Source organism: Hyperolius riggenbachi, chromosome 1, assembly GCF_040937935.1.
Source record: "Hyperolius riggenbachi isolate aHypRig1 chromosome 1, aHypRig1.pri, whole genome shotgun sequence".
NCBI lineage: Eukaryota > Metazoa > Chordata > Amphibia > Anura > Hyperoliidae > Hyperolius > Hyperolius riggenbachi.
The window spans coordinates 250,527,102-250,543,966 of record NC_090646.1 but is presented as its reverse complement, the minus strand read 5'-3'; the positions used below and the strand labels follow the sequence as shown (position 1 = coordinate 250,543,966).

At 41.5% G+C, this 16,865-nt stretch overlaps 1 protein-coding gene across 7 annotated transcripts in view; it reads left to right on the top strand.

Moving 5' to 3' along the window:
* The window catches only part of CCSER1 (coiled-coil serine rich protein 1), a 1,139,724-nt gene extending 1,123,192 nt beyond the window's left edge, over positions 1-16,532 (top strand). For all 7 annotated transcript variants that reach the window (XM_068232582.1, XM_068232600.1, XM_068232592.1 and 4 more), the window contains one exon: positions 15,960-16,532. In XM_068232582.1, the coding sequence (XP_068088683.1) occupies positions 15,960-16,076 (117 nt within the window). In that variant the 3' untranslated portion in view covers positions 16,077-16,532. The remainder of the gene's footprint in view (positions 1-15,959) is intronic.
* The last annotated feature ends 333 nt before the right edge of the window (positions 16,533-16,865 follow it).

Genomic DNA, 16,865 nt, shown 5'->3' with positions numbered 1-16,865 from the left:
GACTGCTGTTGCAAACAAGTAACATATCATTTCCTGTAGTTTGTTACTGGGCCTTTCTTAACAGAGGATAGTACACTATTTTCTAACTGCTGAGCAGGTGTTCAGATGATAAGATTAGCATGAAGCAGTTCTCATATGCAGAGACCAATTAAAGGGTCAGTACACTGCACTTCATGCATATTTCAGCTATACACAGTGTAACTGTTGCTTCTTTAGTCAATCACTGTTTTCTTAAAACCCTGTGCAAATTTAATGTATAATAGTCTTGTTAATTATGAGTTTGCTTTATCTTTTAGGGCCTGTTTACACTTGTGCCCGGCATGCATTTCCGAATCTTGGGCCTGCACTTGTTAAAATGTGAATATGCATGTGGTTCCCTCTATCTATGCCATTTACAGCTATGGGGCATTGAATGCATGATGCAGAAATCTGCAGCATGCCATTCATTTTTCCCTGCATGCAATTCAGCCTATTGATTTCAGTAAGCTGCATTTCCCCATCTAGATCACTGTACTATCTATACTGGAGGCAATTGTACCTAGCTATCTATACTGGAGGCAATTGTACCTAACTTATCTATACTGGAGGGAATTGTACCTAGCTGTCTATACTACAGGCAATTGTACCTAGCTGTCTATACTGGAGGCAATTATACCTATCTAGCTATACTGGAGGCAATTGTACCTAGCTATCTATACTGGGGGCAATTGTAACTAGCTATCTATACTGGGGGCAACTGTACCTAGCTATCTATACTGGAGGCAATTGTACCTAACTTATCTATACTGGAGGCAATTGTACCTAGCTGTCTATACTGGAGGCAATTGTACCTAGCTATCTATACTGGAGGCAATTGTACCTAGCTAGCTATACTGGAGGCAATTGTACCTAGCTATGTATACTGGGGGCAACTGTACCTAGCTATCTATACTGGAGACAATTGTACCTAACTATCTATACTGGAGGCAATTGTACCTAGCTGTCTATACTGGGGGAAAGTGTACCTAGCTATCTATACTAGGGGCCACTGTACTATACTGAGGGCAATTGTACCTAGCTACTTATACCGGGGGCACGTACATTTGGCTACCTAACCACCTATACTGAGGGTGTTTTTTTGAGGCGCTCTACAGGTATTATGTGCATAGCAAATTGTCGGGTGCTGTGTGATCATTCGAAATCGGGGGGGGGGGGGGAGGGGGGGGGGGGGTTCCCATCCTCACAAGTTTGCCTCAGGCAACAAAATGTCTAGAACTGGACCTGTCTGTTCATTAGCATCGGTGGAAGTATGTGCTAGTATGTATTTCACCTGCCAACTGTCAGAAAATGTTGTTGGAGCTGCTTGACTGAAGATACACTGCACTTCCTGTTTGTGGCATTAGTTGATTCTGTCTAGAGGATAATCACAGACACCTAATGGCAAAATCAGAAGTACAGCCCATATGCCCATGATAGCAGGAAGGTTGTCTCTTCGGTTAAGTCAATCCAGAACCAAACATCTGACAGGTATACATGGTACACATAACTGAATTCACCTCAATCCACATTGCTAAATGGTGGTGGATGCTGCAATAAACAACATGGCAAAGTAGATATAGAGATGATGTTACCTGCTACTTCCAAGACCTCCCAGAATTACCGGCAAAAAAAAAACAGAAGTCAAATGGTCCCTGTGTGTCTGAACAACTAGATAGATTTTTAGGATTTTATATTTACAAGGTTGGATTGCAACACGTTGTAACCACCATCAGTGCCTGCAGGAAGATGCCACCCCCGCTCTAGTTTTCCAGGAACTGTGTTGCAGAAACTGGATAGTTGTACTGATAAATATTTTTTTTTAGCGCCAACTAAACTACAGCCCCACCAACTGAGGGGTAAGGTATGGTACAAAGACAATTTTAAGTGCCTTCATAACTGTCTTTGTACCATAGCATCGCAATGTATTTAACGTATTGCCACACATACAGTATTTTATATGTAAATGGGTTCTTAGGACCTGCTCAGCTCAAATAATGGAAAATGCGGACACATTGCTTTAAAATCGCTTCGAATTTCAGCACCTATCATACAATAGAGATCATACTGCAGTGTGCATGGCTCTGTTGATAACAATGGATGAAAATGTATATGCACTTGTCTAAGCATGAAAATGCAAAGGAAGTGTATAACACACAGGCTTCATTGTTTTTTGAGTATTATGAATGCAAACCATCAATAGGAGATTATTTTTTTTATCACTTAATCGTTTGGCCTGTTGTTTTTAACGTCAATAGGTTATGTCTTGTGGACTGAACACCAGCTTCTGTTAATAGTAAATTTTATTTAATATTTATTCATATAGTATTTCTGTCTTCTTATCAGACCCAAATGGTTGAAAGTCCTCAAGTGAATGAACCAACCAAGTTTTATGTGAAACAAATATGCTCAAATTGCTTTTTATATTGAAACTACCTTGTAATACAACAATGATCATTTACCGTAGCTTATAATTTTGTAGAATTTTAATTAAAATGGTGTCTACTGTAACATTTTGCCTTGCAGCAACATCATTGATTGGTTTACCTTTTGACAAAACCATCAGCATTTTGAGTGCAAACCAATTACTTAAATGGTGATTAGCTATAACTTTATATTAAATGTCTATGTAACATAAAACCCAGAATAGTATGCATTGCTAGTATGTCTTGAGGCCATCTTTGTACTGTTGTTTATGACTTAATTTTCTAAAACAATTAAGTATTTTGAAAGAGGTTTTTATAGTATCAGTTTTAACATCCAACTAAATAGTATTTCTGGTATTTTAAACCAAGGCTAAGGTCATGTAAGCATTACCAAAGGTTTATAGCACATGCTACACTAAGATAAACAGAGGTAGGAGGCACCCAAGGGCAGTGAGGGTTTATGTGTGTGTATATATATATATATATATATATATATATATATATATATATATATATATATATATATAGTGTGTACAATAGACAATAAGAGGGACTTAGCTTCAAGGAGCAAGTTTCATGGACACTGTGTTCTCAAAATAAAATTAATATGCATATAGGACAAAGCGTTTCACTGTGAAATCTGCTTCTGCTCCATCAGGTCAAGTAAAAATACCTTAAAATAATCAAATAACCATCTTAAGGACCAATGGCACAAAGGAACAGGTAATAAATAACAGCAGACAATCTAAGCAGATAATAGAAAACAATTACTGGATGTGATGTGACAAAACACTAATAGGGTGGGTTTCCCATAGGAGGCACCTTGACCTGATGAAGCGGCTTTCGCTTTGAAACACGCCCTATGTGCATAATAAATTTTGGCTTTTTTTTTTAATCATTGTGTCCATGAAACTTGCTCCTTGAAGATAAGACCCTCTTACTATCTATTGTACCACGTGATAAATACACCCTCACTACCATTGGGTGCCTCCTACCTCCTCCCAGTGTTTACCAGTGACCCTCACCAGAGGAACTCACTTTACGATCTCACCTTGAGTGAGACCACCTATTTTTGGACCACCGCATCTCATCCACAAGGCCAAGTGGGGGCAGTACTTCCCCACATTCCTCAATGCGTGCTTGTATCCTTTACAACTCAGCTTTGTGATTATAACCTTATACTGTTAATATCTATATCCTCAATCCTTTCTATATCAATCATACAAGGTTAGGCTCCCGGTGTCCCTGTGTGTTTTCTCTCATCTACAAGTCCAAAGGTATCTTCTTGATAGGCTTTTGGTATTTTTGCATTCAGGCCCTATAACCTATGTAAAAAGGGAGTTTGCTGACCACACATGTCTCTCAAATGTCTTGAAAAATGTTATTTAGCCAGATGATTCCATATTATTTAATGTCTTACCTCTCATATATTATTTAATGTCTTCATGTGTACCTTGTTCTGAAAGACATTTGAATAGACAGTTACACTGACAATGTTCCAAAACCATTGATTCCTTCTGAAAAGAATCAATTCAGAAGAGATCAATTCCCACCATACACTGCACACCAATTTCCAACAGATTCCTACAAGAAATCTATTGGAGTCGATCAGACTGCAGAGTTGCACTGTTCAATGCAGAGCAAAGTTTTAGGCCACCGATCTGTCAATGCTCTTGCCCTGCCCCTGATTTTTTTTACATTTTCCACCCTGTCTGATACTTTTAATCAATGTTTAGTAAAGATCAACCAAAAATCGATCGATCTAACATTTTGGGGAAATGATTCCCAGTGGATGAATCGAATCTGCAAGGAACTTTGTAGTCTAATTTTCACGTATCTTTGCTCCGGTCTTTCTTTCTTTAGTAAAACCAGTTCTATGTTGTGCAACTTGAATTAATTTGCTCTTTTTCATATTTGCACTTCAAAAAAATGGATGATAAAAAATAGCATTTTAAGCTGTATTGCAATTTAGAAAAATCTGTTAGATGTGAGCTATGGCTTGGTCTGCACTCTGCACCACTGATGGCTAGCAGCTCCTTCACACTCACTCTCTACTATGCTGTTCCCTTTAATCAGCCACAAAGTCTGCTGGGTCATGTGGTAACAAAGTTACAAACTCCACATTATGGGTCTGGTCCAGGCTATGCCTCCTAAATGGCTAACAGTAAATGGATATAATGTCAGTCACTAGGGAATGAATTAAGGGAGAGGAAGGTGTTCTCTTTGGGGGGAATTGGAAAATGGCTCCAATTAGTTTGCACTGTGGACTTGACCACCCCTTACATGTTAGCATGATCCTGGGTCTTTTATATTGGAAACACTAAACATTTTTCAATATAGTAATAAAGATAGTTTGTTATAATTGAATTTCTATGAAATGCAGTTACATAAAGAAACCTTAAGAAGGACTTCAGCCCACTCCATCCTTTCACAGCCTTCCTCATGAACCTGCACAAGACTGTCTCTCTGTTCAGCTTTTCGATATAATTAAGCTATTATTGGTCCCATCTGTTCAAAGGTGAGAGAATCAGCTGTTTCCATTTTGCCTTCAGCATAGAACAGTTTTAATCCAAATAACTTTGCAGTATCACATTGAAATTATTTTTGCAGAAACTCTGAAATTAGAATATTATCCGTAGATTATGATTGCCAGTTATATATATATTAAAAAAAACTTTCTGCAAATTGCCATCTTCAGTAAAGTAAGATAAGCTTGCTAAAGTATATTATTTTTTTTACAACACAGACAGTTTTCCTTTGTCAAAGAAGTTTTAGCCACTTTTCCTATAATGTATTGAACTTTGGATGAGTATGTGACCTTGTGCTCTAAATTATTTATAAAGAAGTATCTATACGTAGAGGTGATGATGGTATGTCACATACTGTTTGCACGCTTATATTTTTCACTAGGAGAACAGGCTTTAAATCTGATGCTATACATTACAAGGAAACTGTTTAATCGAAAAGCAGAGGGAAATTACTAGTGGGGATATATGTATCTACTCTGTCAGATTTATGCGTTAAAGCATATAGTCATGAAATAATGCCTGTTAACAAAACAAACAGGTCTGATAAAAGCCTATAATTTTAAAAAATAAATATAATTCACATACAGTACAAAGGGTATTCGAATATCATGAGCACCTGAACAAACAAAGCAGTACTTTTGGTTTTGGGGCAGTGAATGCAAACATGCAACTCCTTATTTATTCCCTTTATCCTTTCAGATATTTAATGTTGGGCATTACAGTGGTTTCTGTTGGTGGTGCTTTAATGTATTTTTTTTTTACCATGGGAAACTAGAAAAGGTCAGTGAGAATAGTAATGGTAAAACCATAAAGAGGGCAGAGTTAGTGCGAAAAATCCCTTCCCCCGAGAGTTGCTAATATTGTAGTAATCAAGAAATACAGGAGTTACCTGGTTAACAAATTGATGTTTTTTATTCTGAAACTTTTACTTGGTCATTGACAGCTAACAGTGGAAAATATATGCCAATGGAACACACTGGAACAGAGAAAGAACAGCAATCAGACAAGGTGTTCTGTCTAGTAGATTTTTCTGCTTAGATAAGTGTGCAGACATACTAACTGCTGTCAGAGATGTGAGATTTATTCTGGATGAGGTAGCAATAAGTCTTTGTATATGTCCATGCATAATACAAACATGACTTGCAGTCAGAAGGTAGATGGTGAGACGATGATACAGGCACACCACTTTACGTGATGTGGATGCAGCTTCCACTCTCTTACTCCTCTGGCTCATGGCTGTCCCCAGTTTTCAGTTCCTCCAAACTGCTCATTCTATCAAAAATTGAGGAAACGCTGGCACCACCGCTGCACAGACCAAGAGAGCAGGAATCACGGGTCTCAAAACATGTGCACAGGGAAAGAGCATTCCACTACACCAAGGCTTGGTATAAAACTTTTCTTCAACTTTATTTGCACATCAGTAGACACATACAAAGGCTGACGCCAGTAGACTCAGCCTTTGTATGTGTCTACTGATGTGCAAATAAAGTTGAAGAAAAGTTTTATACCCAGCCTGGGTGTAGCGGAATGCTCTTTTCCTGTGCTCATTCTATCTCTGACCTACTTTGGCGATTCCTTATTTTTGCTTTCTCTTCCTTTACTTGCCCTAAATTACCCCTTTACTTTACTGCCTCTTTGATCTCTGTATACCCTTTTGCATTCACTGTACCCACCACATATGTCTTGATTATTTTTTTTTCAAGCCAACTGCTCAATTAATGAGGACATAAGTGAGTGTACTCAGTGACTGGAAAGTGAGTCTTGGAAGGAGGGTCACAGGAGAAGCAGCACTCTTGCAAAAAGTCACAGTTGTATAGGCAGAGAAAGACAGCCGGACAGGAGGAGCAAGGAGGGTAGCAGATAAACTATGGTGTTGTTCCTAACCTGTGTGTTCTACTCTTTTAAATTTACAGTGTGGTGCCTGTCTGTGCATTTAGGATTCTCCCCATCTGTCAGTTTAGTCAAAGCATGCCACCCACTATATTCTGTCACAACAATTACAGTGTGAACCACAGTTTGGTCACATTGCAACTCCAGTGTCTATCAATATGACACTATTACCTCAGGCTGTAAGTGCAGTTTAAGTGTTCCCCTCATTTTTCTGTGGGGTCATGGTGCCACTCAATCTGTGTCATTGTCACAGTGCAATCTCAGTCACTGTCATGGTACAACTCTACAGTCAGCATGGGTTACCCAATGTTTAAGTCACAAAATGGATTACATAAAAGATCAAGACCGGCACCATCATTTTTTTTATTGATTGTATGGGACCTTCATGCGGTGGGGCTCAAAGACCTGGCATATCACACCTCTGCACTGAAGGAGTGCGGTCTACCTTCACTATTGACGAAATGGAGTATAGTCTAACAGTGCATTACAGTGTGAGCCTTATCTTAAGGGGCCCATACACCTAACGATTTTCCTACCGATATACAGCAGATTTGATCACTGTGATCGAATCTGCTTTGAAATCATTGTGCAAACACTGACAGAACGATTGATTTCCATCCGAAATCGATCGTTCCCATCAATCCGTCCATGTGGAAGATTTTGCTCGATCGCCGGCGGGTCGGGAGTGCGTCGATAGCGGCGTTCGAATGTCCGACGACCGACTCTAACGTCAATACATTACCTGCTCCACTGGTGCATGTCCCCGCTGTCACCGCTGCTCCTTCTCCGCTGGGTCGCGACAGGCTTCACAGGAAGTTTAAACAATAGAGCGCCCTCTACTGTTTAAACTTCCCCGGACAGGAAGTGGGGTGAAGCAGGAGCCCTGGAGCCGAGCGCGGAGAAGAAGACAGCGGAGACCGGGGGACTTGCGCCGGACGGATCAGGTAATGTATCCGGGGGGGCGCAGCAGCGGCAACTTCACAGATGGTGAATCGATTTCATGCTGAAACCGATTCACAATCTGTTTGCAGTGAAGGCAGCCATAAGATCCCTCTCTGATCAGATTCGATCAGAGAGATATCTATCTGTTGGTCGATCTAAAGGCAAATCGACCAGTGTATGGCCACCTGAAGTCAGTGTTACTAAGGACATAGGAGAGTCAGGCGTCACCAAATGTCACACACATATCATTAGCTCTGCACCTAAATTCTTATGGGCCCAAACTTTCAATTTCTTGCTAATCGGTACAATTCAATAGCCCTGTTTTGTGAGAGGCTAATTTGAAACTCTTTAACTGCGATATATGTATCATCCCTTATCTGGAACTCTCTTCCACAGCCTGTACGTCATGCTCCAAACCTGGACATCTTCAAACGCACTCTTAAAACACACCTTTTCAGACAATCTTATAACATTCTATAGCCCTTATTTACTTATCTGTCACTATGTAATCAGAGGCAAAGGGTCACTGCCTCATCCATCCTCCACCCCCTTACCTAGTGTGTCCTCCACTACAGGGTCGTCCTCCTAATGTTTACTGTTTTTTTAACAATATTTGTGCTGCTTGGAACTCTGCTGTACATTTGTTAGTTGTATCTATGTACCCCTTGTCATCTTATTGTGCTTTGTAAAGCGCTGCGGAATATGTTGGCGCAATATAAATAAATAATAATAATAATAAATAATCTAGCCACTACCACCATGTAAATGAAATAGTGTTAATTAACTATGGAGGATTGTGTTGAAGATTTGTTTAGACAGAGATAAAAGCCAATGGAATACATTTGTAAAAGTAAGAAGTTTTATTTGATTTATATTAACACATTTAATGTTGTGAAGCTAAATAGCATTACTCCAGCCCTCTAAACATTGTGTGTATATCTTCCCAAGGCCTTTTTTGTCTCTTCCTTTTCTCTTCTCAAACAGTAAGTTCTTTCAAGCAATACTTAATTCATTATTTTGTCCTGTTTGAAATAATTCATATACCTGCAACATTTTTATAGTAATGGTAGTCCATAAAATATTATTGCTTTAAGAAAAAAGCAATAGAAAGGTAGCAGAGCAGCATCTAATTCTGCATGCAGATACAGCCAGAGTTCCATTCCCCAGAGCCATGACAAACAAATGCATTTGCCTTTGCTCTAGGGAAAGTGACAGCTGCTGTAATCCACTGTTGTTAGACTTTTTGCCGCTGCTCCTATTTTAGCTGTTTGGGATTTGCCAACATTGGGATGTCCTGATACTTTTCACTATGCTGACTGACTCTGCAAACACTCCACTGACAATGGATGCATATTAATGACTGAAACTATGGGCTGCAATGATAATTATAACAGTTTTAATTGAATATTTATTTAAGTGCAGAAAATCCTATAAACAGCTAATATATCCATAAACAACACAAATACACACAACCATAAGCATGACGTTAGTTTTCAGTAACAAGCAATTTAGTACTGTACTTACTTAGTATAGAGTTTTTGGTGCTAAAAGACAATGTAAAGGAAATCATTCTAAAGGTACCCATTAATGTTACAAATTTTAATCAGATGTGATCTTATGATCAAATTGTATCAAAACTGCGCAATGTGCGGCAAAAATCAATGTAAAACAATTGTATAGTCGATTGGAATATTTTCATCTTACGATCAAATTGGAAGAGAGATAATTGTCCTAATCTACCAGTTTATGGGAACAATCGATAATGACCTTTTGATGACACAAAAATAGTGTTTAACCACTTTTCCGACCGCGTCACGCCGATGGGCGTGGCCACGGCGGCAGCCCCAGGACCGCCTATTGCCGCTCGGGAGACTGTTAGACGGCGTGATCACCATCTATTTACACTGTGCATTGCTGTGATCAGCAGCAGCGCTGCACTGGGGACAGCTGTGTGACACGGCTATCCCCCTGGGGGACAAGAGAGTGATCGGCTCTCATAGGCAGAAGCCTATGACAGCCGTTCGCCGTAATTGGCTGGCTGTGGGGAGGAAGGGAGGGAGGGAATGTAATTAAAGAAACAGTTTTTTTTTAAAGAAAACCACCAACAATAATATTTGTAAAAAAAAATAAACATGGAGGGAGCGATCAGACCCCACCAACAGAGAGCTCTGTTGGTGGGCAGAAAAGGGGGGGGATCACTTGTGTGCTATGTTGTGTGGCCCTGCAGCTTCGCCTTAAAGCTGCAGTGGCCAATTTTACTAAAAATCACTAGGGGGGTTTAGCCCTGCAGTCCTCAAGAGGTTAAAGAATCACATCAAATGAAAAAATGGTATCATTAATGGGCACCTTAACTCTACCCAAAAGCCAACCTTAACCCCTGTGTGACTCCACTCCTTGTACCAGAAACTACTTTCAGAACCAAGATAATGTTGCATTTTTGGCAGAGAAAATACTATTGTGATCAATAATACAATTCATGAAGTACCTCCATGACTCAAATGTTCTATCATGCAGCTGTACTGAACCAATGTAAGTAATGTCAGAGCTGAAACTGCTGTGCCTTGCATTATATATGTGTCTAATCAATCCACAATGGAAAAATGATGAGCAAAACATCTCACACAAACCTGAGCTGGTGGCGAAAGTTGAGATTTTGCTTTATATAGGAAAAAAAATCTAGAATGTGTGTGATATCCGCTCTCCATGGTGCTGACCCTGTGCACTGAAAGAATAGTAAGACTATAGTGAAGTGTTTCATTAGGAACTGATTCCTTGTGCACCTTCATCCACGTATAACTTTTCTATCATAGTGTGCATGACTTTAGTAGAGGTAAGAGATGGTAGAAATGCTCAGGAAGCAGTACCAGTATATAATAATAAAGCATGTGCACATTGGTAGTGGTGGAATATGTTCAGTCCTTCGCATGATTGAAAAAAAAACAAAAACACTTTTGCTCCTATTTTTAGATACATTTTTAATATACACCTAATACTTATTGGAATGATACCTAGGTTCTTTTAAAATGTTAAAAGAATTGTATTTTCTTGCTGTATGAAACTTTGTAGTCTTAGTGTGCAAATTTGGACAGAGGCGCCAGGCAGGTTAAAATGATCTAAAAACAACTAAAAAGGAGGAGTACAGGTGGACTTACCTCCTGAAATGATGGACAATCAAGATTGTTCAAATCGCAAATAACAATTTATTTTGGCACTCCGCAACGCGTTTCGCAGGTATAACCCGCTTCATCAGGCAAGGAGTGCAAGCTCAAAAAGGTCCAATAGTGGCAATGCGCCTCTCAGATTTGTAGTCTTAGTGTTCTTATACATGTGGTTAAAGTGTTTTAAAATGAGGCTCAGTAATAAAATACACTTACTTGCAATTCATATTTCAGCTCTTTTTGCAAAATACTGGTATGCCATTCACATTATTTGCAGAAACAAATGTGTCATCTCGTCTTTTAAGGCTTGAGTCTTAAGGCTTCCTCTTAGGCTCATACACATTTCCAAACAATCTGCCCAACTATTATCTAAACTTGGTCTGTTGGAAGACAGTTGGGTGTGTGTACGGCTGGCAAACAACCAACTGATAATAGGTGATTTGCCAGATCTATCCAGCGGATCAACCTGCCCAACTATCATGCAGGTTGGATATACGTGTACAAGTCGTTTAAACTACTTTGTTGTTTTTGAATGCAGACATGTTGTGCAGTTTGTCAGTTCACTTGCATACGCAGTATTTAAGTGAGTTGGTTGTCTAGTTAGTTGGTGTGTGTGTACCTATTTGTCGTGTAAACAACTTGTCACACGGTTGGTCATGTTGTGCGGTTGGTTGTGCATTATGTTGGACGTGTGTATTAACCTTTACCTTCGCTGAGTGTGTGCTACAGTGGTGATAAGATCTACTCAGGGAATAAGTAGTGGAAAATTGAAAATGTATGAGAGAGTGAAAGAGAGAGAGAGAGAGAGCAAGAGTGGGGACATGTTAAAGGCAGATTTACAATGATAACCACGGATATACTGCAGCTCTACCTTCCTTGGAATATAAAGACGTTGTATGTATATTCAGTCATTGGCCCCTATTCAATTAACTTTTCTTCTCTCATGCTAGGTACACACCATACAATTTTCTGTTAGATTTTTTGTTAGATTTACCTGCCAGATAGATAATTTCCAACATGTTGGAAATTATCTATCTAACCATCTATCTGCCTAGCAATTAGGCATTGTTCTACTGAGTAGGAGATAACCAGAAGACAATTCACCAGAGATAATGACCAGTCTCTACCAGTACTTTACAGAAAATAATCTAACAGAAAATTTAACAGAAAAAACTAAAGGGGCCCATACACCTACTGATTTTCCCGCCAATATACAGCGGATTCGATCACTGTGATCGAATCTGCTGTGAAATCGTTGCGAAAACGCTAACAGAATGATCCATTTCTGTCTGAAATCAATCGTTCCCGTCGATCTGTCCGTGCGGAAGATTTCAGGCGGGGCGGGAGTGCGTCGATAGCGGCATTCGAATGTCCGATGACCAACGCTAGCGGTAATACATTACCTGATCCGGCCGGCGCGTGTCCCCGCTGTCACTCCTGCTCCTTCTCCACGCTGGGCTCCGGGTTCCGGCAGGCTTCACTTCCTGTCCCGACAGGTAGTTTAAAAAGTAGAGCACCCTCTACTGTTTAAACTTCCCCGGACAGGAAGTGAAGCCAGCCAGAACCTGGAGCCCAGCGTGGAGAAGAAACAGTGGGGACACGCGCCGGCCGGATCAGGTAATGTATGCAGGGGGGCAGCGGCGGCAGCGGCAGCTTCACAGATGGTGATCAGTTTCATGCTGAAATCGATTCACAATCTGTTTGCAGTAAAGGCAGCCATACGATCCCTCTCTGATCAGATTCAATCAGAGAGGGATCTGTTGGTCGATCTGATGGCAAATCGACCAGTGTATGACCACCTTAACCACTTGCCGACCGCGCACTCATACCGCGCGTCGGCAAAGTGGCAGCTGCAGGACCAGCGACGCAGTATTGCGTCGCCAGCTGCAGGCTGATTAATCAGGAAGCAGCCGCTGCTTCCTGTCAATTCACGGCGGGGGGCTCCGTGAATAGCCTGCGGGCCGCCGATGGCGGCTCGCAGGCTAAATGTAAACACAAGCGCAAATAATCCGCTTTGTTTACATTTGTACGGCGCTGCTACGCAGCAGCGCCGTAAGGCAGATCGGCGATCCCCGGCCAATCAGCGGCCGGGGATCGCCGCCATGTGACAGGGGACATCCCGTCACTGGCTGCACAGGACGGATAGCGTCCTGTGCAGCCCTGATCTCCGGGGGGGGAGCAGGTAGGAGAGGGAGGGGGGAATTTCGCCGCGGAGGGGGGCTTTGAGCTGCCCCCCCCCGCCAGCCACATGCAGGCATGAGAGATCGGACCCCCCCAGCACATCATCCCCCTAGTGGGGAAAAAAGGGGGGTGATCTGATCTCTCTGCCTGCTACATGATCTGTGCTGGGGGCTGCAGAGCCCACCCAGCACAGATCACTCAGCACAGCGCTGGTCCTTAAGGGGGGGTAAAGGGTGGGTCCTCAAGTGGTTAACAGAAAAATCTAACAGAAAATTGTATGGTGTGTACTAGGCATCACAGTTGATGTTACTTAAATAAAACAACTTATAAGTTAACGTGTGTGTGACAGTTCTAAGACCCCAGAGCCCAGAGACACAGTGTATATATTATATTTATTGGGCATGCAGTTCACACAAAAAATTTAAAATATTACTAGACAATCCACAACGGAGTGCCACAGATTCCCCCCACCAAAGAGTCCCAATTCCCAGCTAAACAGGCAAAGCAACACAAGTCCCAAAGTCTCAGTAGCTCCCCAAATAGCAGAAGTCCAAGAGGTGCACAACAGATCCCAGCAGTCCCAATAGATGCAGTGCTCATCAGTCCCAACATCTAGTAGACATCCGACAAGTCTACACAACCAGATGCAGGTGAAATACACCAGTCCACAGTCCAGGACCTCAGGACACTAAGTTCAGCCACATGGGAGATTCCCCTGTACTCACCACAGGTCCTGGAGCTGCTCTCCCTTCCACAGACAACACACAACTGCCTCTCATGAGGTACAAGCATGATACCAGCTTTCCTCTGCAGTGCTTAGCTGACTGCCCCCTGCTGTGAGCCACAGAGGAGCCTAGATGGGGAATGGCTTTTTGCTGATAAGGTGCATCTCTGATGTCTCTTGAGTGTTGGGGAAGGTGGGCTTTCTATAGGACACCAAATAAAGTACTTTGTAGTCTGCAGTCTTAAGGTGGCCATACACTGGTCGATTTGCCATCAGATCGACCAACAGATAGATCCCTCTCTGATCGAATCTTATCAGAAAGGGATCGTATGGCTGCCTTTACTGCAAACAGATTGTGAATCGATTTCAGCATGGCACTGATCACAATCTGTGGAGCTGCTGCCGCCACCGCCCCCCCCCCCCCTGCATACATTACCTGTTCCGGCCGGCGCGAGTCCCCCGGGCTCCTCTGTCTTCTCCTCACTCGGCTCCAGCTTCACTGTACTTCCTGCCGGGGGAAGTTTAAACAGTAGAGGGCGCTCTATTGTTTAAACTTCCTGTCTGGACAGGAAGAAGTGAAGCCAGCCGGAACCCAGCGGAGAAGAAGCAGCGGTGACAGCGGGGACACGCGCCGCCGGAGCAGGTAATGTATTGCCGCTAGCGTCGGTCATTGGACATTCAAACGCCGCTATCGATGCACTCCTGACCCGCAGGCGATCGAGGGAAATCTTCCGCAAGGATCGGATTGACGGGAAAGATCGATTTCGGATGGAAATCGATCGTTCTGTCAGTGTTTGCGCAACGATTTCACAGCAGATTCGACCACAGTGATCGAATCTGCTGTATATCGGCGGGAAAATCGTTAGGTGTATGGGTCCCTTTAATCCAGTAAACCAGTGTCACAATGTGCTTTTACCTTTCCATTTATGTGGAGTCAATCACAGTTCCTGATAGTAAGAGGGAGTCACTGGGCTGCTCTGCATACCATAGCTGCATTACTGTGTGGGCAAGATACAGTGGCATCTTGTTTAATGATAGAGGCCATAGCAGGGATGCTTAAACAAAGATTTGTTTGTTTTTGTTTTGTTTAGTAAGCCATGAGACATTGTAAAGACAAAAGGTTTTTCAGCAGCTGCTTTTACAGTCAGGATGGGCCTAGGAAAGGGTGCTGAAATTTAGGTTTACATTAGTGGGTGCTGTACATGGAGCATCAAAAAGAGTCTTCAAAGCGCAATCTTTAAAAATATGTACTTGCTTCATATCCTTCCTTTGCTGTGTGTTGGATTTAGTGCGTCTTGCTTACATGAATGTAATAAATGATACATGTTACTTTTTTTGTGAAAATGAGAGAGAAGCATGGATTTCTTTTAACTCTAGCAGAAATCAGATCAGAATGTAAAGTGCGTGGTGTTTCACTGAGTGGTGTACTCCAACCACGATATCAATAAACAAATATTTTGTAAGACGTCATATCAATCTGTTCTTGTTATAAGCATGCCAGTCTTCTATGGAACTTTATTGCTCTTTGTTGTAACTTGGTTGCAAATCTAATTTACTAAAGCACTCACAATTTGTTTTGTGTGTATAAAATAAGACAATAAAAATATTGCTTTTCGCTTTAAGCTGCATCTACACGCGTAGATGCAGCCGCAATGCTCCTTATCAATCGAGCCGCTGATGCGGCTCGATTGATAAGATCCGACAGGACGGATCTGCCTTCCGCCGATTCCCTGCTCGCTCCCCGCGAGGGGACAATGGCAGGGAATCGAGCGGAAGATAAGCGGCGCCAGCAGGGATGAGCGGGGAATCGAATGCGGCGCACGCGCAGCGAGCGGGGACGCGGCGGGCACGCGCGAGGATGCAGAAGAGGCGATCCGGTGGCTTATCGAGCCGCCGGATCGCCACAACATCTCCCCATGTAGACGGGGCTTTACAGTATCTACAATAGCTGCTCATGTGCAACAGTATATAATGAACCTGTTAGCAATGCCTTTCTTATAATATTGCTGCTGACTGACATTTGTTGCATTGGTATCTGCAAAAAAACACATTCTATTACCTATTCTTACTTGTCTTCGTTTTCTTATTTTTTAAGGTCCAGAGGAATGCCGCAAGCACTGAAGGCTCCATTTATAAAACCATCAGACCTGTTCATTGTTTCCAGCACTATCAGTTTAAACCCAACATCTGGACACAGGACGCTTTACACTAATGTATTCAATTAAGTATCATTAAAACGTAATAAGCTGTGGTTTCAGAAACATTTAATGTATTCACAAACGATGCTGCTAAACCACAGTTTTATCACAAATTAAAATATTCCTTTTTTTGATGTTGCTGTACAGATCTATTTTCATTGCAGGAACTTTAATAATGAAATACGTGGTTATTATCCCCTTGGGAGATACATTTTTTATATAATTATTTAAAACAAACAAGGACCATGCACTTGGACTTAGAAGGCAGCGCAGTGTCTTGAAAAGGATCATTTCCAATGACACCAAATAATTTACATTTTACCTGTGCTGCCTGAACTGATTTTGTTAAATTATTTTTTCAAATGTTTTTGTTTTTCCTTTTGTTTATTTCTGTAATCTGATAGAAAAAATGACTGTGCAATGCAATTGATAAATTATGCCAATAAACATTTACATTTGTAAATCTTAAACCGTTTTTTCTTATCTTTTGCAAATAAATTGTAATTTTTAAAATCATGAATGAACTTAAACAATTGTATTCTTCATGTCTTCTTTGGCAACACTTAAAGCGGATCCGAGATGAAAAACTAACTATAACAAGTAACTTGTCTATATATGTTATCTAAAGTTTAGATAGTTTACACAGCAAATCTAGCTGCAAACAGCTTCAACAGTTTATGAATATTTATTCCTGTGATACAATGAGGGCAGCCATGTTCTGGTTGACCCATTGTCACAGACTGAGAGCTGGAGATGCTATCAGCTTGCCTGTCTGTAAATTCAGTCCCCTCCCCTCCTCCCCC